Source organism: Phallusia mammillata, chromosome 2 (assembly GCF_965637545.1).
Source record: "Phallusia mammillata chromosome 2, kaPhaMamm4.hap1.1, whole genome shotgun sequence".
NCBI lineage: Eukaryota > Metazoa > Chordata > Ascidiacea > Phlebobranchia > Ascidiidae > Phallusia > Phallusia mammillata.
The window spans coordinates 26,160,977-26,183,544 of NC_137253.1; the positions used below are offsets into that span (position 1 = coordinate 26,160,977).

Genomic DNA, 22,568 nt, shown 5'->3' on the forward strand with positions numbered 1-22,568 from the left:
GGGCACGCGGATTTTCAATTTCCGATAATAGGCGATATTAGGTACTTGCTGCGTTGACTAATTGGCGCCTACATGGATCTGTTTTCGTAGAAACTCGATGTTAGGCGAAGACTGGGACCCGACACTTAACTATGAAAGTGCGCGTATATGCTACCTGTGTCGTCTAAACGCTACTGCTTTGCCTAAAGATAATTGATTTTAAGCAGGAATTAATAAGTCGGCGACAATATTGCTTTCCTATACTGCGTCAAGACCTGCGTATGTACGTTGCCGCCCAACTAATTAAAATGCGTGATAACGTTTATCTGATTGAAAGACGCATATAGATGTGATACCTAAATGTGCACTGGCATTTCGCTTCGTTGCTTGAAAGTAAACGAATAATAGCATGTTTTTAAAACTAGGCAGTTGGGTTTAGGCGCACACATTATGGCAGGGGTGGGCAACCTGCGGCCCGCGGGCCACATGCGGCCCTTTGATTAAAGTTGTGCGGCCCGCAAAGCCGTTTGGAAAATTATTATATTATTATATTATTTTTTTGAAATATATAATTATTATATTTTTTTGAGCAGATTAGTGCGTCCAGTGCTATTTTTCTGCGACCTGACAATATGCTGCTAGAATCAAATGCAAATTTTACTTGTAGCAAGGCATTTTTGGTATGCGACGAAGTAAAATCACCTTGTGTTATACACAAGTGCGGCCCGCGATCAAATTTTGGCAATTGTATTTGGCCCCACAGTAAAAAAGGTTGCCCACCCCTGCATTATGGCCTTGTAAACTGAAACTGTATACATACATGCCAACATGCACAAGTAAAACATATTTTGGGAGGTTAAAATGACAAAAAAATGTGAAAATATTCTGTTTTAGTTAAATCTACTAGCCGGTCTGTTTGTTGCGATATGTATTGGTGTTTTGTGTAAAATGGAAAATACCATTGTTTCTAAAGTTTTTGTTGTTCTTGCAATGCAGATAAATTAATGTTGCGAATTTGGCCATGAATCTCCTGCTTAAACTGTGTACAAAAAGAAACTGAAATTTTCCTTGTTAACCGGACAACCGACCACAATCGGGCTCATGCATCGAACAAACATGACGTTGAAGAAAATGTGCAGATATTGGATTTTACTCTTAACGATTTTGGTTCCAACGGCATGTGGACAATATGCCATTGGTAAGTGTGAGGGTTGATACCCTCCCTAAAAAAGGAAAAAAAGTTTAATTACCTTGGTAAAAGATCCACTTCGATGTGTGCAATGACGTAGCTGATACACAACCTCGCCACAACACAGAAAGTAGTCTTCATGCTTTACAATACAGAAAAAAGATTGAATATGTAATACACACTGGACTGTTGTCTAAGATTTCAATGAGTCACGTATGCAATTCAATCAGGTACAAAATAGCCGTAATGGCAGTTGGGTCCATCGAAGTGAGAAGTAAAATTACTCCCCCTTCGTCACGTGCAGCTGTCAGATTGGCCGTGATTATGTCCATCGTGATTATGTAATCTGCCTACTTACTGGCAACCGGTCCCGCCCGTCCAGTGGCACTGACTCGGTGCGCCAAGTTTCATCGTTAGAGCTAAATTTAGCAACACGACGTAATTAGGTTGTAAGAAATTAAAGACCGAAGGTATTTCGTCATACCTTGAACATAAAACCAGTATGTGGTTTTCTTACATGAAAGTTAACGTTCGTACATGCAGTGAAATGGCAACTAAAATTCCAGTAACATATCATGTCGTATTTATGCTGTAACCCTTTCTAACAGTATTTTTAACGGTTTTAGGTGAACCAATGGCAGAACCAGAACCTTATGTCAACGCTGACGCAACTTCAGAGGCCCTTGACATATTTGACGTCATGTACAATGGCGGATTTGTTAAGTCTGCCGCAGAAACTATGAATTTCACATCGCTTGCCAACATGACCTGCACCAACGTTTCATACCCGATAAACGGCGCGGGAACGAAATATTTCATCGATGTGAAAACGGTACGTGCGCCATCTGGCGGCGAAACACCGTTAAAGATTTCAAGCCGGGCAGTGATTTCAATAAACGTTTCAAGCATGCTGCTAAACGATAGTGATGTGATAGCTGTGTCTGAGTTTCACTCCACAAAAACTGAAATGTTCGGAAAACTACAAGTAGCCAGTCACAAACACAATAACACCTCTTCTAGTGACGAATGGATTCATTTAATACCCGGGAACGTTGCAGGCATTTCATTGCATACAATGTCCATCCATCACGAAAATGTCTCAACCGATTCAAGTCGCATCTCCTTGCGCCCTGTCACGAAGCCCGTGGACTTTAGCTTGTGTTTAGGCGGGCAATACGCATCAGTCTTTCAGTCTGTGACTTCGTTGCCCGGCAGGTTGACCAAATGGCACTGGGACTGTGCACGCTGGGAAAAACAGCGCCGTCGTTGGAACACACAAGGTTGTTTTGTCACAGATGACCCGCGTAACGCCACACTAAAGATGTGCAGTTGTGATAGCAATTCCAGCAGTTCAACATATACTTTACTTCTTGCCGTCGACACCCAATCAACTGTTTCAAGCCTGGTTCTGGCGATGTGCATTATATTTGAATCAGTTTCGATCATTAGCTTGTTAATTGCGTTTATCATACTCCTATGCCTTCGAAGGGCGCTCAAAGCTTCCACTGAGGAACGCTTGAAGTGCAGCGGAAATACTGCAAACCACATCAACTTATGCGCCGCTCTAGTGCTGCTTCATCTTTCAGTACTGCTGCGTCCTGTAGGAATCCTGAACACCATGTCATGTGAGCTGATAGCGGTGCTCACTCACTACTTCCTACTGGTATCTGGCGCTTGGATGCTTGCTGAAGGAATTTATCTTTACAGGCGCACTTGCAGCAGCGCAGCCTTTTCTCAAACTTCAACTAGCTGGTTGTCTTTCTTTGTCACGTATATCCTTTTGCCTTGGGTCTGCCCAGCAATACTGGTAGGGATTTGCTTTGGCGTTTATCTGCCATCCGGCGGCTACATGGACCATTCAATGGAGTACAGCTTCATGATGATGCTTCGGCGAGTCACAGAACCCACGCAAAGTGAACTTGACAAAACTCCAGAATATCCGAAATACACGATATGCTGGCTCAATCCGACAATGACATACGCAGCAGCAGTACCGATCGCTTTAATGCTGTTTCCAAATGTAGTCATCGCTATTCTGGTTTCCACTAGAGTCTGGAAAATAAAACGCCAAGACGGAACGAGGCGAGGACTTAACAAATCCCAACGTAGCGAAGGAAGAAACAATTCGGTGCGCAAACGGCCATTGCAGGCCGTTACATCGACAATGAGCACTACAAACACGATACGTTCAAAACCAGTGGTGGCATCTTTTCGAGCGTTTCTTATTTTGTTGCCGGTCCTCGGCGTACCGTGGATAGGCACATTTGTAGGTGTCGTACCTGGAGCCGAGTCCTACATTACCGCTTTGCATCTTCTGGCCAGCAGTCTCCAGGGCCTACTGGTAGCCTGTGTGGTATGCTTGGTCAATCGAGACGTGCGCAAAGCATTACTGCGCAAGCTGAGATCAAAATGTCGATGCTTCGCTGGCGCTAAGGTATCGTCGGCCCCACCACCACCCGTTTAAGGCATCAGTCATTGTTGGGACGACTTTTGTATTAGTATTACTACTTTTGTACTGCTTAACGCACCATATTGAACACAGACTAAGTTTTGATATGTTCAGCTTGTTTTGAAAGACGTTATTTTCCTAGTTTTGATAATACACACTTTGTGAAATGGTTTCGAACAAAAATTCATTGCAAAAACTATCCTCTTTTGTTTATGTCAGTTTTATTATTTCTGTGTTGAGTCCAGCGCGACTAACATTACGGCTTTTTGTTTGTGAGTTGCATGATGCTTCAGTGTGTTTATTCATTTTACTGTGATTACAGATGAGTTTAATGTGTTGAAATAAAAAAAAAATGATCTTGTGTTTTTTTTCCATACAAGCTAATAAGCTTTTGGAAATGACCCTTTAGCGCCATTTTGCGCCGAACCGTTGTTATGGCAGTAGACGCAATATAAGCCTAATTCCAGCGGTTTTATTAAGCTGTTGATAACTTTTAAGAAGTAGGTTTGTTTTGTACACGAGAACATAAATTATTGTCTAGAAATAAAATCATGGCCAGACCCCAACGTTTTCCTCCACATGGAATGGAAGATTATGATTTAGGTGCATTATCAGATGAACAACAAGCCGCCCTAAGTAGTTTTAAGGTAAACATTTACGATGGTATTTCACTTAACTTTTTGAGTGTTTCCATTCACTTTGATAAAGTTGAGACATATAATAGGCCTACCTTCGCCCTCTTTTTGGAGGACATGTTCTCCTATATAACGAAAACCAAGTTGTCCTCCAAGGACAAGAAAAAATGCCCAAATGTCCTCCTTTTTAAGGAATTTCTGATTTACCAAATGCATATTTGACAATCATGCCTTTAAAAACAGTCAAATATGCATCTTCAGCTTATTTTTTAAAGAATACAGGTTTTACTTTATTTGAAAATAGAAGCTTATTTAGTATTTGAATATTTTACAATTAAAAAATACAGATTTTTTTTCTGTTTGGAAATAAAAACATCCATAAAATAAATATTATTTTCAGAGTACTACTTTCTTATTGCAGAATGTTCTTTTAGCAAACGAAGTGGCATTTTACAAGGGCTAACAATTTTATGTGTACCACAGATTAAAACAAGAATGAGAAATGAAGATTATCTTCGAACACATCCTGAAGTTGAAATACTAATCGGAGGCTTTCTGAGGTAAAATGTACTCCTTGTGTGTAAAAATAATCACTTTAAAAACATCAACATTTGTTTCCATAATTACATGAAGTAATGTGGTTGTGACTTAATTTAGAGAACTGCTTCTACGGAGACCCAGTAATGTGCGAGAGTTTGGTGCCTCTTACTTTACACATCCCGATCTTGCTGGAGCAGTTAAACAGAAAGTGTTGGAACAACAAAAGAAATCATAACGGATATTTTTTACAGTTTGATAATGTTGTTTTATGAATAACAATGTGCTTTCTGCCCAGGGTCAATGTGGGCATGTTTTTGTGTTGTTGTATTGTTTCACTTTACCCTGTGTTGCTGGCCAAGCAGTATTAAAGAGAAAAATACTTGCAATTATTAAAACAATAATAAATTGTCAATCTGTTTATTTATTTAAACTTTGTGGGTGTGCATTGTTTCACTTTTAAACTGCTGGCAGAACAGCATTACAGAGAAAAAACCTGCAAATGAAGAAAAATGCAACCGTATATTGTTTAATAGGTTCTTTATTTTTTCAAAAAGCACCACAGAATGTATGTAATTATTTGGTTGAGCAAACTTTTTCTATGATTGCACACCATAAACTGGTCTCCGAACTAAAATCATATCTGCTGGCATATCCCCATTAGCATCTTTGACACCAGATAAAGCACCAAGACTTAACAAAAGGGCCACAGTTTCTTTGTTTCCTTCCTTGTAGGCCAAATGCAAAGCAGTCTGACCTTGGGATATGGATTTTAGTGTAATAGGAAGGTTAACAGGCATTGACAATTCAGTAATAAGGTAATTCACAGACGTCGGTTTGTTTGCTTCAGCTGAGATGTGCAAACAGTTCCGACCAACTTTATCAGTCTTGTACACTGCACCAGGACAAAGGTCGGCAAGAATTTTAATTGTCTTAACACTGCCACTTCTGCAAGCATCCATAATGGGCAAACTTCCACAAGAATCTATTATTTCATAGCTGTAAATTGCAACAAGTCAGTGTTATAAGATGATACATTGTGTTATCATATTTAACACTACACTAACAATTCACACAAATTTTCTCAAAAATTGTATAAAATTTAAATAAGGTAAACATGTACAATCTGGTTAAAAATGAGGGTGTAGATTTATTCTCTATATTTTACAAATAATACCTTAATTGGCATTCTTTTAGTAGGAATGAAACAGCATCTGTGCACCCATGTATTGCAGCAGTGTGCAATGGGGACCTCATATTTTTGCTGACTTCTTTACAGAGCAATGGATTGTTTTTGTGCAGATATTGCAGTGTTTCGGTGTCTCCTTCCCGACTTGCTATATGAAAACAATTCCACCCATCCTAAAGTTAAAGACAGTATTTTAAAACAGACAGTATAATGTTTTTGTTTAACTACAGTCTTGTTTCAATTGTAGCAATAAGCTGATTTTTTAGTTACCTTATTCACAAGACCCGAATTAGCTCCAGCATTTACCAACAACTTGATAACTTTTAGATTATTCCGTTTGGAGCAAGCCATCATTAGTGGAGACCAATCTGCATGTTTTAAGGGGTCGACAGCAGCCCCTTGAGATAACAAATACTGTACAATATCAGCATGGCCATTGGATGCAGTTTCATGCATCGGTGCCTTCTTGCTTAAGTTGACTTGCTCTAGTGATAAGCCAAATTTTTGATGAGCTAATTTAAGCATTGCTAACTTTCCATGTCTTGCCATAAGATGTGTACAATTGTCTCCAGATTTTTTGTGGACAGCAGTTAGAAGGCTGTGACTTTCGTCCTCACCAATTTTATTTAAAACATCTTCTAATGCTGATACATCCTTTTTTTGAATTACTTTCCACAAGTCTCGAAGATCCATGCTGGATAATAAAACTATTTTCGTTTAACACATATATATTTGTAGCAACTTATGAAATTTTGATTTTGTGACAGTGAAAACAACTAATCAAAAGTTAATGGTTACCTTGCAATCAGTTTGCAGATGTGATGCCTTTCGCAACTTCATCAAGAGATTTCTCCAAAAGTTTGGTGTCGACTTTATGCCACATGAGAAATTTTCCTTCCAAGTGAAAAACTGGAATGTCGTATTTATATTTTTCCCACCACTTTCTGTTCTCTTTCTTGCTGATGTCTACTGTCTCAAAGTGAAACTGTGAATAGTAAACAAAGGCAAAATTGGTAAATTGTATGACCAACCCAATTGTTTACATATATACATTTATTTATTTATTCTGTATCAAGTTTTTACAGTAGTCTTTTAGCATGTCATCTTATACCTTGTGCATGTATGGTTCTAATTCTTCTTTGGCAATATCACACAGCTGACATGGATTTTTTGTATAGAGAGTAAGCAGTGGCAATTTCCTATGACTTTGAGATGCAAACCTTTTAATACATTTTAACATCAACATGCCTAGAAGCACATTTCCCTATTAGCAGCTGTTAATGGGTACACACAAGTTAATTGCCAAAAACTGTGTCAAAAGGTAGATGGTGTAACAAATTTAATTTCTTTCCTTTTACCAATTTGCAAATACACTGCATTCACACACACACAATAAATTGCAGAGGTAAAACAAATTGAACGATATGGCACAAATTTGCATTTGATAATAACATATGGGATGGATTTTCAGTGCAAGTCGCATAATTTCATATCAACATAGCAGGTACCATATACACACAATGTAGTAACTTTATGGTGGGATAAATTTGATTTCACTGCTCATACCGAAAACACTGAATTGATGTCAAATTTGTCATTTGTGAAATGCATTTTAAAAAATGACATAAAATAGACATGGCAACTTTAGATAACACTTTGTCTTTCCAAAACTAAGACAATCATATTACTTTGACATTAATTATTAATTACTTAAAACACACAATTACAAATGCTTTCAGATTGCATACTGAAACTGCATGGATGGGCAGTGTGGGGCTGTGGGCACTTTATTATGCCTTAAGGGTATTAACTTTCGCAATGTATTGGGTTTCAGCATCTTCCTTGCTTTTTCCCTTTAATGCATTCCAGGCGTCCCACTTTGCTTTGCCTTTGAAATCCAACATCCCAGGACGTTCGGTGTTGCAATCACCAACGGTGGCTTGCTTGTACAATGCATACAGTGCCAATAGATCTTCATCAGAGGGTCTTGTCGTTAATTTTTTGGCATCTTCTGCTGCGGTTTCAAAAGCAGTAGGCATTTTTAAACAGATTAGTTTATTAATCCTTTTCTAGGGTCTGTAATGTGCAACGAATGGGCGTTACTTCACTCGTGTAATGACTACTCTAGTGAGTTCTTGATTGTTCAGCCGCAAACATTTCTATTTGCATAACGATTCAAAATTTTTGTTCGTTATTAATTTGACAGCGGCCCACACAGCAAAGCAATACGAGAAAAAACTGATAGCTAAATGAAATTTCTAACCCAACTACACGTGTTAGTTAAATTTATATACTTGAAATTAACCCTTTACTTTAATCACATCTTTGAAATGTATTTAGTTGCAACATTTTAACAACATGCACCAAGTAAAACATACGCAAGTATTACGACGAAGTTAGTTAACGTTTGACGGCTCACAATTGGTCAGCAAACTTTAGATAGCCGATCACTGTATTGAAGGTCATACAAGATGAAACAATCCTAAAGTGCTTAGTGTCAATTACTGTATGTCCTTTAACCCCAGTATTATAATTAAACTATAGTAACAACGCAGGCGCAAATAAGTAATGTTAGTCAAGCGTGACGTTTGTTCCAACTTGATGAGCTTGGACAATTTGCATTGCTATTTCGACAAATTGCGCTTGTAACGACGTAGCAGTTTGTTGTCATGCGGTACATCCAGCGAGTGGGATTAAACCGGCTATAGAACCGTTTTACGAAATTTTATAAGATCAGCGAACCGGATAGCATTGCTGGTTGCTGTCAATTGACTTTTTGTAACAGAACCAGCTAAAAATATGAGTTTTGTGATAGAACCGGCTTACAAACAAATTTAATCTCAACACCGGGTACATCTAATTCTTAAGTATACAGTATCGCTTAGACCACTTGGTGCACCTTAATGTTAATTTATTTATTGCTTGGTGCACATATATATCGCTCGGTGCATGTTTATATCGCTTGTGTCACCTACACAAAAGTTGTTAAACGAAAGTAAATTTGCAACTTTTTTATATGTAAGATTGCCTCTTATTGCAAACAAGAAAAACATGATCTTATACACGTTGCTATAAACGCCGGTGTTTTGTCATTAAGTTTTTAAACTTCAAAAATGTGAGCCTCAAAATAGCGAAACTTTTGCGGCATATAAACTTAGTTAGAGAATCACTGCTCTAAGCACTGAACTGAAATATTGTTCTTACTTAAGCTTTGCTACTTCGTGATATCGGCTCAGCTTATAAGGAGCCGGAAATCAAATAATAAAGGATTTTTTTGAGGTACAAATAGCAAAAAAATTGAATTCAGCTTTCTAAAGTTTTATTCTAAGACTAAAAAGCTAAATACGACCAGTTGACAACCAGGCACTAAATACGACCAGTTGCAAATTTGGAGAGCGTGGTCGAACGCAAGGCCAGGAGCGCAATACTGGAAAATACAAAACAAACCATCAGCTCTTGCGCCCAAACAAACTGTTTATGACGTAATATTGACGTATAACAGTACCGATCTGGATAAGGGTGTTGGTTGTTTGCGTCACAAATGTAGTACTTTCTGCAATCGTATGGGTCGCCGATACTGCCAATATACACGTAGCAATCGTAACCTGAAAAAAAGGCATTTTAAGTAAGTAAATAAAAAATGTATCCAAGTATTAAATTTCGGTTTGGAGAAAAAAGTTAAATATTTTTGCTACCTACGATCACTTTTATCGCATACTGGGCCCTCTTCGCGAAGAACTGAAAAAAACTCATTAAAATTCCGTTTCAAACAAAACCTTTTTCGTATTTAAGTATAAAGTGCAGAAAACATTAATCAGTCATTATCATATTTTTTCCATCTCTTGTCCAAAAAATAAAATTAACTTAAGTAGCTCGAATATTCTAGTCGCTAAATTTCGGTGATTTTCTAAGTCCCCCTAAAACGCATTAAATTTCTCCTTTGTGTGCAATATTGTGTGGCAACGGACTACTCTAAAATACGCAATCTACAAAATCTATATACGCAAACTACACAATCTATATACGCAATCTACTAAATAAACTAGTGAAAATGTTGAAAAATACTATTTTTTGGTATTTAAATGAAACACTTGCGGACTCTTAAAACTACTTAGCGGTCACCCAAACCAAACCTTAAAAAAACCTGTCTGCACCTCAAAGAATTGTTAAAACAAAATATTTAAAGGCCAAACAGTGACAGCATGCTTGTTGGGTGTCATTGGCGTAGCAAGGAAGGGGCCAAAGGGGACATGCCCAGAGTTGGGATCCAGCCAGTTCGCACCGGTTCTATAGAACCGTCTCACGAAATCTTATGAGATCAGCGAACCGGTTAACATTTTGGTTACTGTCAATGGATTTACTGTAGTTGTATAATGAGAAACGTTAATTTAGTATAGTTTTATATCATATCATTACTAAATACATAAAAAGTCCACATATATTTGCATTCATGCAGATGTAATCAGCCAATAAAACTTTTGGTGGCCCCGTCGAACCACAGTTTGAAAAACCACGTGCTTGGTAAAAACACCTCTTACGCGAACGGTATTGGACGACAAAATTTTTGGCCCTCCGAAAATGTTTGTCCGCCTATAACACTGTTGGGTGTGCCATTATTGTAAAACTGCATACAACCTATATCAGAGCTGTTCAACCGGGGTTCCGCGGAACCCTAGGGTTCCGTACAACCCTTTCAGGGGTTTCGTGAACTTTAAGGGTTGCACGGGGAGTAGCAATTCGAACACGAATGATTCATAGTATGATTGTTTCGAACAGTATGCTCGCCTGTGCAATATTGTTAACCTTTGTTACACCATTGATCAATTGTGACGTAATAAATACAACCTTGTTACACTCTAGCTAAGTTGCGAGATTAATGTAGAAACGACCGATCCAAATAACATGGCAATGCGTTTCAGTCAACCGTTTAATTCAAGTCAACCTTTGTGATGTGCTTTGGATGTGTATGCATCTTTTTTCTTTGGTGTAGGCTACTTGTATTACATTCATTAAAATTATTTTATGGGGGTTCCGCAAAGTTTGACAAAATACCTTAAGGGTTCCGCGTCACTTAAAAGGTTGAAGAGCATTGACCTACATGACAAAATTCAAACAAAGTTCTACAAACTGTACGAATTGTTCCACGTGCTATTGTTTGTCACAACGCTAACATTGGTGTCACATTATCAAGTTTATGAACATGAGAACAGTTAAACACTATGGGGTCTATGACAAACTGATAAAAGTTGTTGAGGCTGCAAAGTGGAAGTGGATGGCTGTCGAACTTTTGCCCCATAGGGACACCTTTAAGGTAAAGATGCAGCAAATCGGCTTATTTTGGATTCGGTAGAAACCGAATATCGGCCAGTTTTCATTTAATTCAAAGGGTTGCGTTGTAAATTTTTCTTGCTTCTTTAGCTGCTTGTAGAAATTCTTCCACTTTCAAAATTGTGTCGTGATTCCCTTTCTACTAGATTGAAGTGCAAATCGAGTAGTCGTGTCTTTGTTCGTGTGCACATCGAGTGTGTCGTGACCTGCAATCACGCAGCGACATTGTAGGCACAATTCTGATATCTATGGGCATTTTGCCTATAGCTACTGGTATTGTCATTTCAGTAGTGTGGTGAAAGTAAGACGAAAACGGTCTTCTTGGAAAATGCTCTGCTTCTGTTTTGTATAACTTTTGATTAATTTGTTTGCATTCTAGCTAGATATGGTTGAAACATTTTATTGGTTTGTACCATACGTTATAAGTAGACTTACCCACAAAAGTCGAGCCAATCCTAATGCTTAACACACGTGGTGGCTAGATAGAGCTATTCACGTACTAACACAGAAACTCACTTTAAGAAAGGTTTCCTCAATATCGATAGATGGCGTAAAAAGCGCAGTTATTTAAATTAACAGTGATAATGGGAAATGGTTACGGACTAAATTTAACATAAAGAACTGTTTTTTTCGGGAGATTTTATTGTTATTATGAAACCTCAGACCAACCCTAAGAGCATTAACCGTCAGCATTTTTACACTAACTGCTTCATAACGATTTTCGCGCGAAACCTACCGGAATTTAGAAAAACTGTCTAGTGTGAATTATTGTGTTATAGTAGCTCTACCTAGTGGCTAAAGCAGGAAACCAGGCAAATGCTACGATCAAAACAATAACAGATTTAAACTTACGGGGTCAATGAAAAAACACAGGCTCGTCACAAGTTTTTAAAGATTGGATTTAAAGGATAGTGAATGTTTTCTCCGATAAAATATGTAGGTGCAAAATTTATTTATTTTCATTTGACAGGTAAATCATATGCACAGTTCAAATCGATAAAAATGTGGTGTGTGGAACTTCAATCAACAAAATAACACTGTAGGGAACTACAAACTTGACAGGCGGCAAAAATGACGCAGAGAAATCGGTTTGGTCCGTATAATAGAAGATAAAATACTGAAGAAATAAATAAACTTACAATATGCGGTTCTATAGACGTCTGTTGAATGATACTAAGTTTACTCCGTACATATGACCTCGGTTGTATATTTGAGGCTGAGTGATTTAACATAACCTAAAAGTTCGATAGGTTTTTCGAGCAAGACCATCTCGTAGCATTGTTTACACATTTTGTGACGTATGCTTTGGCATTGTTCACCTTTTTCAGGGCCAAACTTATAAACACATCCTCTACACACAAAAACAAAATGATGTGCAACGTTTTGAATGTTTTTGTTGTGATTTAAACTACGTTGGCGTAAATCTTTTTTTGTCGCCCTCAATTTCTTTCTTTTGCGATTTCTCTCGTTTTTCCTTTGCAGGTTTGCGACTGATTCCCCTGACACGCCAAGTCTTGATGTTCGTCCGTCCGCTTTCCCTTGCTGTACCTACAAAGCGCGACTGAACGGCCAAATCCTGCCTGGAAAGGCAACAGTCCAAATGTAGAGTGCGCGCAGCAGCTAGGCGAAATTTGGCCACGGTTAGGCAGTAGAGTATAAAGTTGAGAGCGGAGTTTGTAATACCGCTAAGCGCCGCCAAAGAGCTAAAATACGAATCTTTGTCGCAGTTGTGCGCATGCGCGTCAACATGCGAGAGGAGGGTGAGCACTTGAGGGAGCCAGAGAAGAATAAAGGTACCGCATACTGTCAGCATCATTATCTGAAAATGCGAAAGTAAAACAACTTTAAAAAATAGCAAATGTGTGTTAAACACAATTCTTAAGCGTAGTTAGCGCACAAAACACCAATAAACTTACAGTTATGCGTCGATTCAGTCTTTGTCGACTTTCAGCTGTTACTGTTGATTTCAGCTTTCGGCAGTTTAACTTCCAAAATATCACAAAGTTCAGGATAGTGAGAGCGAAGTACGGAAGCAGAAATGCAAGAATGATGTGAAAAATGACGTTGATAACGTAAGCGTGGTCCTCCGACATGTAGGCGGCAAGTGAACAACCGGCCACAACCCTAAAGTTACAATGTTAATACTATAATAACTTGTTTATTCGTGGTTAGGTGTTTGACACGTATTTGTTCTTGTTTTCCTTTCGTTGTTTCAAAAGTTAAAAGTTTTTTAAATTTCAACTTCCTTTTTGATGCAATATTTACTCATAGTTTGTTTTTACTTCTTTTTGTCTTTTAGACTTTTTGGCAACCGACAAAAAATACATCCATTAAACCCATAAAGATATTTTTCCATTCTCTTTTCAAAAACTTAAAAAAAAGCTATTCAACTATATTGCTATGTTGGAAATGTGAAATGGAATTCATTAAAAACGTCCCCCATTTTTTTAATGGACTTTTACTCTGGGTTAAAGAAATGGGTTAAACACAAACTTCTGCATACTTACTGTATTGTTACATTGTTCAGATCAGCGTAAGCAGGGTCAGTGCTGTTGACATACGGAGCAATGAGTTTTCTTATCACTTCTGGTTGTGGGTGAACACAGTCATAGGGCGAAACCAAAGTGTCCGGTTTTTGAATGCTGCTGTTGGATTTTGCCTGATTGTGCTCGACTAGGCAAAAGTTTTGGTTTTGGAGACATGTAACCGGGATATTGTCGATGTACTGCTTTAGAAAACCGACGTTCTCAGTTTTGTACAGCGGACCAACGGCTATGAATGGAGTAGCAAACCCAAATGCGAGTAGGAACACCACTGCAACAATCTTAAAAAAACAAGTGGATTTGAAATGCTTCATGATATACTCTAAAGCTTTTTAAAAGGTCACGCAAGATCGCTAGCTTTAAAGCCAAACTGTTTAACTCAGGGGTGTCCAAAGTGCGGCCCGCGGGCCAAATGCGGCCCCCGGCGGCTTTTCGCGTGACCCGCGGCTATTTTATATTTTTCAAATTGTGTTGCATATGGCCTCAATAGTTTGGATTAAGTTTTTGGGTTTTGGCGACTTGTGACTTCACGCAAAAGCTTTCCATGGAACTTTACCGGTAAAAAGAAAGTGTACATGATGCTGACGCAACAAAATCCAACAATTTCCCGCATATTTGGGTTCTAATTCTAAAAAACGTTGGCCCGCGGGCGTCTTAACCTGGTAAAAATTGGCCCCCATTAAAAAAAGTTTGGACACCCCTGGTTTAACTGGTTTTAGGCCAGGACGATACCAAACAAATACTCCTAGTGACAATGTATTAAAAGTCAGCTAAAACACCCTAAATACATATGCTAACAAAAAGTATTTTTTGTAGATTTTTTGATCGTTTTTAGGGTTAAGGCCAGGGTCTAACTTTTAGTAAAAGCATGTTGAGCGGAAGTTTTCGCTTCGTGAAACTAAACTCGCCGAGATGGGATTTGAATTCACAACCTTAATGGGTACGCAAAACTTTAGGATCTTAAACAGGGTGAAATTACACCCACAATAATTTTGAAGGTTCTGGTGAAAAAATTCGCATTAAATCGCATTTGTAAAATTGGTCCTCGATTTTAGAAGCAGGGGTTTAGAAACAACGTTGGGTCCCATCTTAAATTAACCTTGTTAAATTTTATCAACATAGGATATTTCGGAAAGGAATAGAAATGCATTTGACAATTTAAAGAGGCAGAGAAACGCAGCGGTGACCAGCACAGAAAAACGGTAGCGTCAGAACATTTATATTTCTTTTATTTACCTTTTTGGCGTTGTTCGGTTGATGTTTCATCTCTCGGTAGATAAATGGGCAACATACAGCCAGGAAGCGGTCAAATGTCATCACCACTAGCAACCAGACCGACGCGTTATGAAAAGTGTGCATGAAGAAACGATGCCATCTACACACGTTAGTTTCGTACCACCATTCTGCCTGCACTGGTTTGTACAACCAGGCTATTACAACGTACCTGTCATGAACAAGATAACTTATTCTTCTTTTGGTTTGTAAAAAGAATTTTTGGTGCTGGCTACTTTTGAATTGATAGCGTTTTTTTCTTTTACCTGTCTTTTCATATTTGCTACGATATGTATATCATTAAGGAAGAGAACCGTATACCTTGATAACCCACGATTTTTTCGATGTCCTTGCTGTTTACTCAACTGTCCAACCATGGAACTGTGATGATTTAGTGACGATGCAAACAAAATCTTGACTTGACTTGATTTTTTGATCACAATTCGGTCAAATAGGTAACTCTCAAGCAGCGAAATTGATTTGTTTTTTAAGATTTTAATTGTACGTTATTGGTTTTAAGTTGACGCACTTTGTTGAACCTTTCAAACCCTAATATTCTCTGGAGGTTGATTGTCATTTCGGAGTTAAGGCTTAAAACACGCGATATCAGAACACTTGGTCGATAGGCGCAATCAATTAAAATTGCACTTACCGAAGTATTCCAGTGAAAAAAAGCATTCCGTTGTCAGCTACAGCTAGGGCAATGACGTAAATGCGGTAGATATCAGAAAGGATTTTTGCATTGCCACGTCGTTTTTTGGCCACGAGTAAAATTGAAAAGGTGTTGCCTATAAAGCAAAGATAAAACACGTAAAGGCGTATCCCTCATATACATTCAGCAGTCTTATCATTTTTTTGGTGCATTGGAATAAATATTTTGTAATGTTTTGGAGACAAGTAAGAAATGAACACTGTACAAATCAGCCATGGTCTTGGTTGATGTAATGTTGTTTCGTACGGTAAACTTGTGTACTTTACGCTCGAAAATGACAGTATGCGGTCAACATTTTACGCCCTAGCACTCTTTCGGCCTGTCGCATTTGATAGATACATCTTCAAACGATCTGTCCGCTATATGATTTACGTGCCTTTCTTGCAGATATATTTGCCTTACGGCACGGGCGCCAATCTTCAAAGCAAATGATGCGATTGCACCGTTTTGTATTTACGACCATAAACTTGTCAGGTCAAAGCAGTGTATTATTGTTTTTTACCATTTGAACTTATCGTATGACAACTTTTAGCATACTTGAATCAAAATGTGTATACCTTTACTGCATGAGTTTTATTTTACAAGAAATATCAGCATGTTTTTTCTGTAGTCAATAAAACTCAGCTTCGTGGGTTAGTGCACCACAAGATCAACTATAACTTTTCCAATATAATGTCGCATAAAAAGAGTATAAGAACCACTATAGGTAAACGACAACAATTTCCGTGTAGTTATTATATTTTCGCGACGCGGCGCTTGGTGTGTTAGATGTTGAATTACATCGATTAACAATTTGCGGGTTGGCCTAGCTCCAAATTGGCCGATTTGCACCTTATACTTAAGCACATCAATAATTCAAGATGGCTTTTGCCCAACAAAGACCGGCGACAAATCAGTGATAATTATTCTTCATTGGAAAGCTGAACGTAATTCCTAATAATGCTTTACTTCAAAGAATATCCCCTTGTAAAGAATTAGTCCCGTCCGATGGCTGGTGATTAAAAAAATAACATTACGACAGAAAATACAGCAATTAACCTTTTGCCTACATTTCATGCAGTAATGTCTCAAAACGCATATTTTGTATTTATGCATTGACATGTAAACGTTTTATCAACTTGAAATCTGCCCCGATAAAAAGTTGTTGTTTCGCCGTAAATGTTTTTGGATAAAATGTAAAAAAAATTTTTAAGGTGGATTTAGATTCATATTGTTGCATGTTATACCCATTCAAAGTTTTGCATTCGTTGACAGCAAGAAAAGTTTAGCTAAAAGTGAACTAGAATGCCAGGAAAGGTGAAAAATGACACCTTAACACGTCACAACTCGAATTCTGACCTAATCGCTTATAAATTATTAAACTACTAATATTTTCCAGTGAACCGTATCGAATCGCATTCTTATTGGGTAATGCAAGGTTTATCCACACTTCGAGCGCGATTTTTAAAAAGTCGGAAATTGCTTTTAATCTCCTATTGAAATTTAATACGCCGATACATGAATTATGCATTTGCCTCGTTCACGGCTATCAGTGGCCGAAAAAGCGGATTATTGTTGGGAAAAGGTCGCTCAAGGCATAAAACCGCAACCGAACTGCGATGCCCCTTTTGGAAATATGAGTGATTGGCTAGACGTAACACTGGAATTGGGATTATTGGAAACCACCGAAGCAAATAACTATTTTGTTTACGGCAAATTAAAACCGGACAAACTAACGTTATTTGCTTTCCAAAGTCGGAAGTTGGAAAACATAAGTCCTTTGATGGACATTTTACTTGATGACCGGCTGATACGGTAGAACGCCTTCAATTTTTCAAGGGTCTGGGGTACTGTGATTTGTATGAGTGTGCCGTGCCCGATGGTCTGCATAGATGCTTCAGGGCTGATCCCAGTTATTTCACGAATGAAATTATACGTAGAGTATTTGATATAAATGCTGCATTAATTACCAAATCTGTAAAAAGACAGATGATTTTGACAAACCTTTATATGTACACAACTGTAAAGGCTTTTAAACTACTTCCGTACCCTGATCATGCACCAAACAATGTGGCCTATTTATAGCATTCCGACGCCTGACATTGGAGTTCGAGCGACAAACTGTTGATTTTCGACCGAAAAAGGCAACTGGTTTCCATTATACATAGTGCATTTTGTCCCACAGCGATAAGCACACAGTGATAGGAAGTAATCGGGACACCCTGGACTGAACTGCGCGCCGATTCCAAAAACAAGTCCAGGGAAAACTAGAATGGTGGCTTTCAGATATACTTCCATTTTATATATTCTCTACGATATTTACCAATTTACTATACACATCATTTGATCTACACATATGATTGTTTTTGTAAACAAAAACTAATGGGTCCCCACACGCGTGTTTGCGCGGATTTACGGTAAACAAATGTTGCGGTGACTTTTAAATTCTTAAGAACAAATATTTAGAAAGCATTAACCCAACAATAAAAAGTTTGTTTGTATTTTTTTGCACTATTATTGTCGTATAATTACAAAAACATTAAAAAAAAAAAACTAATACTTTCAATTTAATCTCTTGCTTTAACCCAGATATTGTCGTCCAAGGTCGGGTTTTAATTAGTGATGTACCGAATCGGCAAAATTTCGATTCGGCCGAAACCGAATATTCGGCGGTTTTGCCGAATAAATTCGGCCGAATCAACCGAATCATTTATGACGTCACGCAAAGTCGTAACCTACACGTTTGTCATGAAAACAGAAGTTTATCTACCAGGCAATTAGTGCAGAATGGTTGTGTTTCGTCCTTATTTTCGTTATGTGGGGTTTAACATCGCCACAAGCATGATTGCCAACCCGACAATGAATACTGATTTTTTTGTCTGCAGTGGGAAAAGTGTCAGTATGTTAAAAAATATAATGATAGACGTGATTTCCGTTGGTACTAAGCAGAAATGACACGTTTAACGCTTTAAATGGGCATTCGTAAAAGATTCGGTTTCGGCCGAATCGCAACAAATTATTCGGCCGAAACCGAATCTTTGCAAAAGTGGCCGATTCGGCCGAATAAATTCGGCAAACCGAATATTCGGTACATCTCTAGTTTTAATCACAATTTTTTTTCTAGAAAGCTGTAACAGTTGTGTTACAGACACTTTAAATTAAAAAGCGATTTGCTGCAAGTGTATACATAACAAATTGTTTTTCAATTTGTTTCGCAAAACGAGTACCATTGACCTGTAGTAACCTTTTAGGGTGCACACACCAAACCACTGTTTGACCTTTTGACACCGTTTTCAATAGCACGCCGTCCTTGGTGTTCAACAACACCGTTTAACCTAATTTATACATGCCCTGAGTATTAGATTAAAAAACAAACAAAAAACGCTACGTTATGACGAAAGAACGTTCTGAACTGTGTTAGTAATACCTACTAATTGACCTTAAGTAACCCGTGGTCATGCAGCGGCCAACCTGACAACGAGCATTTAAAAAAACATTTATATTGCAAAAAAGTTAAGTTTATGTTTTCATATTTAGTTTGATTAACAAAGTTTTGCTTGACATATACGAAACCGAAGCACGCTTATTAGGTTTAAATCACGTCATATGTGTGAAACCTTTGCCAAAACTGAAAATGCGAGTGATAACTTAATAAAACGACATATCATTGCTGTGCGAAACAGCTGATTTCTAATCACCGAAACGACGTCTCGTAAAACGTCTGTCCGACGTCAAGCTGAGCCCTCCCGCTCTGCCCTATTATTCGTAAACGTACTCTCTTGGGACTTCTGCCTACAGTGTCTTTCTTGACCAAACGAGCGTTAGACACATTTACGTTTCGGGGGCCTGTGGGTGTACCGCTGGGTCATTCGGGGTCAAACTTCTGGAAAATCAAGTTCAGATTAATAACTAACATATGTCCAAATTTGAATCAATTTGAAGCACTCTTTCTTCACCAAAACAGCGTTACAAACGAGCGTTTAGAAATTTTACGTTTTGGGGGTCTGTGGGTGAACCGCTGGGTCATTCGGGGTCAAATTTCACGGAGACCAAACTCGGATTAATAACTAACATCTGTCCAAATTTAAATAAATTTGAAGCACGCTTTCTTGACCAAACGAGCGTTACAAACGCGCGTTTAAAAATTTTACGTTTTGGGGGTCTGTGGGTGAACCGCTGGGTCATTCGGGGTCAAATTTCACGGGGACCAAACTCGGATTAATCACTAACATCTGTCCAAATTTGAATAAATTTGAAGCACGCTTTCTTGACCAAACGAGCGTTACAAACCAGCGTTAGACAGAAAAAAAAAAAGAAAAAAAGAAAAAAAGAAAAAAAGAAAAAAAAAAAAAAAATACGGACAAAAACAATATGTGTCCCCTTCAGGGAAGGGGACCCATAATAAAAGTATGGAGGCTACAGCTCTATTAGGAAGTGTTGCATCAATGACTTTGTTTCATAAACATTTAAAAATATGTATAAGTTTGAACTTTATGCAGCTTTTACTAAAACACATCAAGAGTTTTTAAAATACGGGCCTGAACCCGAAAGTACAGATCCGAAACTAGGTTCGAAACAAATCAAATTTGTTCGGAAAAATAAAATACTACATACATGTGGTTAGGTGTGAAATCAGACACGAACCAAGCCCGTTTCGTTCCAACTTAAGTCCTGAGTTGTAAGAGGTCCTGAAAGTGCATAGTGTCCCAACAAAGGTAGTACAAGACCAAAACCCGCTCCGAACCGACGTTTTCTTAAAAAGCCAAGCTCGAAAATTCGGAAATATGTGGCCAAAATAACCTTGAGTGTGAAGTCAGGCTGATGTTGCTATAATAATCAAGCCCCTTTTCGAAACCCAAACGCAACCCGAAAAGCCCGATTTACATCTAATGCTGCAAAGTAATTGTTTGCTTTATTCTTTCGTCGGACTATGTGTTTGATTTCATTTCAAACTCGCTGTGTTTTTACCTAGAATGACTTTTGTTATTTCTTCAATGGCATCAAAATTGCTTTAGGGGTTCAAAAGTGCTCTAACCCCATTAACGCTAAATCTGTACGGCAGGTCAACCACATATGTGGTGTCACAATTTTGGGAAGTCCTGCTTTTTTAAAACGCCGCCTAATTGTTTGTTGACGACCTGCTGTCAACATATGCGCTGAATGATTTTGATGTGAAACAGAACACTTAAAGAGATAAAACAAGAAAATTATAGCAGAAAACTGGGCGAAATAAAACATGGAATATATTTGTGCCTGTCTTTGATCGCGTTTAAGGCACTAACTTTCCAGTTTTTGCCTTCTTCCGATCCTAATAAAAAACCTGATTCGGGTTTCAACCGCAATAGAAGACAAAACAGTTGGACACCTTGAAAAAATCTTTTTAGTTTTCTCGACCTTAAGAGCCGAAAAAATGATTAAAAAAATGTTTTTTGCATCATGCATAAATGTATATCCGTCGAGTTTTTACAACTTACAAAGACTAACAAAGAATCTGCCCAACTTACCCAGAATCCCGAATACACAAACTGACACAAACAGCCACATTATATGTTGCGGTCGTTGGTGTGGAGCATTGCACACCTCTGAAGTAGCATTAACAGCAGTTGGTTCATCCGACTCTAGGTTTGCTGCCATGTTGGAGGCCATCACATGTACGTTGTAAAAAACGCACCTCGTATTTTACACTATAGGCCTAGAAAACACACGAAATTCGTTTTTAATGCACAGGATCAGTTTAAAGTTAGACTATACGTCTGTATATTAGGCTAATTGTCTACACACAAGCATAATTTGAAAAATCCAAAATGCTTATTTCGAACATTATTCGAAAACAAATTTTGCGCGACTTTAGTCAAAATTTGAAATTTGTTTTAATTGCTAACTAAACTAAATCCGAGTCATTATGTAAACACATAAATAAAAAATGTACTTCAAGACAAAATACCCGTTGCACAATTCCTACAAATCATCAGTCACGGATTCTCGTCTTCTGTAAAAAATCGGAGACAGATCAGGTCTCTGCCTAAACGCAAATTGAATTACTGTTGATTTACAGCCCAGTCTGATTCGTTTAACGTGGCTTTGCAGTCCAAATGAGTTCACATGACAGTGAAACATTCTACCTTTTAAACAACATGGGCGGTGCATTGGGTTTATAAACGCCTTTCAATGCTTTTACAAATCAAATACATCTTGTGGTGATTTAAACAGAATGTAAATCACATCCTAGATTCAAATTAGCATTTGATACAATTCTTTTTACCATTGGCATGGCATTCAATCATAGGTGATACCTACATATCGGTAATACGAACCCAAATACAAAACAAACCACCAAGGTAGGCCACGACGTCCTGTTTTAATATGGGCTACTATGTGCTTGATTCTCAGTTGACAAAAAGCTAAAATACGGATACAGTAAGCTATTACTATGCAAGTAGGCCTTGTACGTACACTGATGGCATTTAATCGCATGTATTTATGTATTACATAAGTTATTTTAAGATGCTCCTGCTTTAGTCATAGGTATCTGTTTTCTTTTCATTCCCACATAACTCTTAGGTTAAGCTTTTCTGGCATTTTGCACTGATTATCACATCACATACCATTACCACGACACTTTCAGATGAAGCAACTTTTCAAATCTACGTTTAACTTTCGTATAAGCTATAGGTACATAGTGAAACGCAGACATTTTTTATCCAGTTTGTATGAACAAAATGCCATTTTTTCAGAAAAGATAACGAGATAAAATAA

General features: G+C 38.0%; 4 protein-coding genes across 5 annotated transcripts; 2 read left to right on the top strand and 2 right to left on the bottom strand.

Annotated features, from left to right (window-relative positions):
* Positions 1 to 981: 981 nt before the first annotated feature.
* LOC145214273 (uncharacterized) lies at positions 982 to 3,950 on the top strand. The gene is made up of 2 exons (XM_080082767.1): positions 982 to 1,177; positions 1,795 to 3,950. The coding sequence occupies exons 1-2, from the start codon at positions 1,081 to 1,083 to the stop codon at positions 3,630 to 3,632; spliced, it is 1,935 nt and encodes a 644-aa protein (XP_079938893.1). The 5' UTR covers positions 982 to 1,080; the 3' UTR covers positions 3,633 to 3,950.
* A 141-nt stretch (positions 3,951 to 4,091) lies between these two features.
* On the top strand, positions 4,092 to 5,216 carry LOC145214275 (RIIa domain-containing protein 1-like). The gene is made up of 3 exons (XM_080082771.1): positions 4,092 to 4,264; positions 4,736 to 4,812; positions 4,910 to 5,216. Exons 1-3 carry the CDS (start codon positions 4,169 to 4,171, stop codon positions 5,025 to 5,027), a joined length of 291 nt encoding a protein of 96 aa, XP_079938897.1. The 5' UTR covers positions 4,092 to 4,168; the 3' UTR covers positions 5,028 to 5,216.
* A 98-nt stretch (positions 5,217 to 5,314) lies between these two features.
* On the bottom strand, positions 5,315 to 6,844 carry LOC145214274 (ankyrin repeat domain-containing protein 16-like). Of its 2 annotated transcripts, none has more exons than XM_080082768.1 (4): positions 6,777 to 6,844; positions 6,249 to 6,672; positions 5,967 to 6,151; positions 5,315 to 5,788 (listed from the first exon to the last, which is right to left on the bottom strand). In XM_080082768.1, exons 2-4 carry the CDS (start codon positions 6,669 to 6,671, stop codon positions 5,389 to 5,391), a joined length of 1,008 nt encoding a protein of 335 aa, XP_079938894.1. In that variant the 5' UTR covers position 6,672; positions 6,777 to 6,844; the 3' UTR covers positions 5,315 to 5,388. The 2 variants fall into 2 exon arrangements, with proteins under 2 accessions (XP_079938894.1, XP_079938895.1); XM_080082769.1 differs by having other exon boundaries at positions 6,249 to 6,685; positions 6,777 to 6,842.
* Positions 6,845 to 12,298: 5,454 nt separating this feature from the next.
* LOC145213978 (uncharacterized) lies at positions 12,299 to 21,499 on the bottom strand. The gene is made up of 6 exons (XM_080082396.1): positions 21,317 to 21,499; positions 15,774 to 15,909; positions 15,086 to 15,293; positions 13,814 to 14,130; positions 13,223 to 13,430; positions 12,299 to 13,125 (listed from the first exon to the last, which is right to left on the bottom strand). The coding sequence occupies exons 1-6, from the start codon at positions 21,456 to 21,458 to the stop codon at positions 12,715 to 12,717; spliced, it is 1,422 nt and encodes a 473-aa protein (XP_079938522.1). The 5' UTR covers positions 21,459 to 21,499; the 3' UTR covers positions 12,299 to 12,714.
* Positions 21,500 to 22,568: the final 1,069 nt, after the last annotated feature.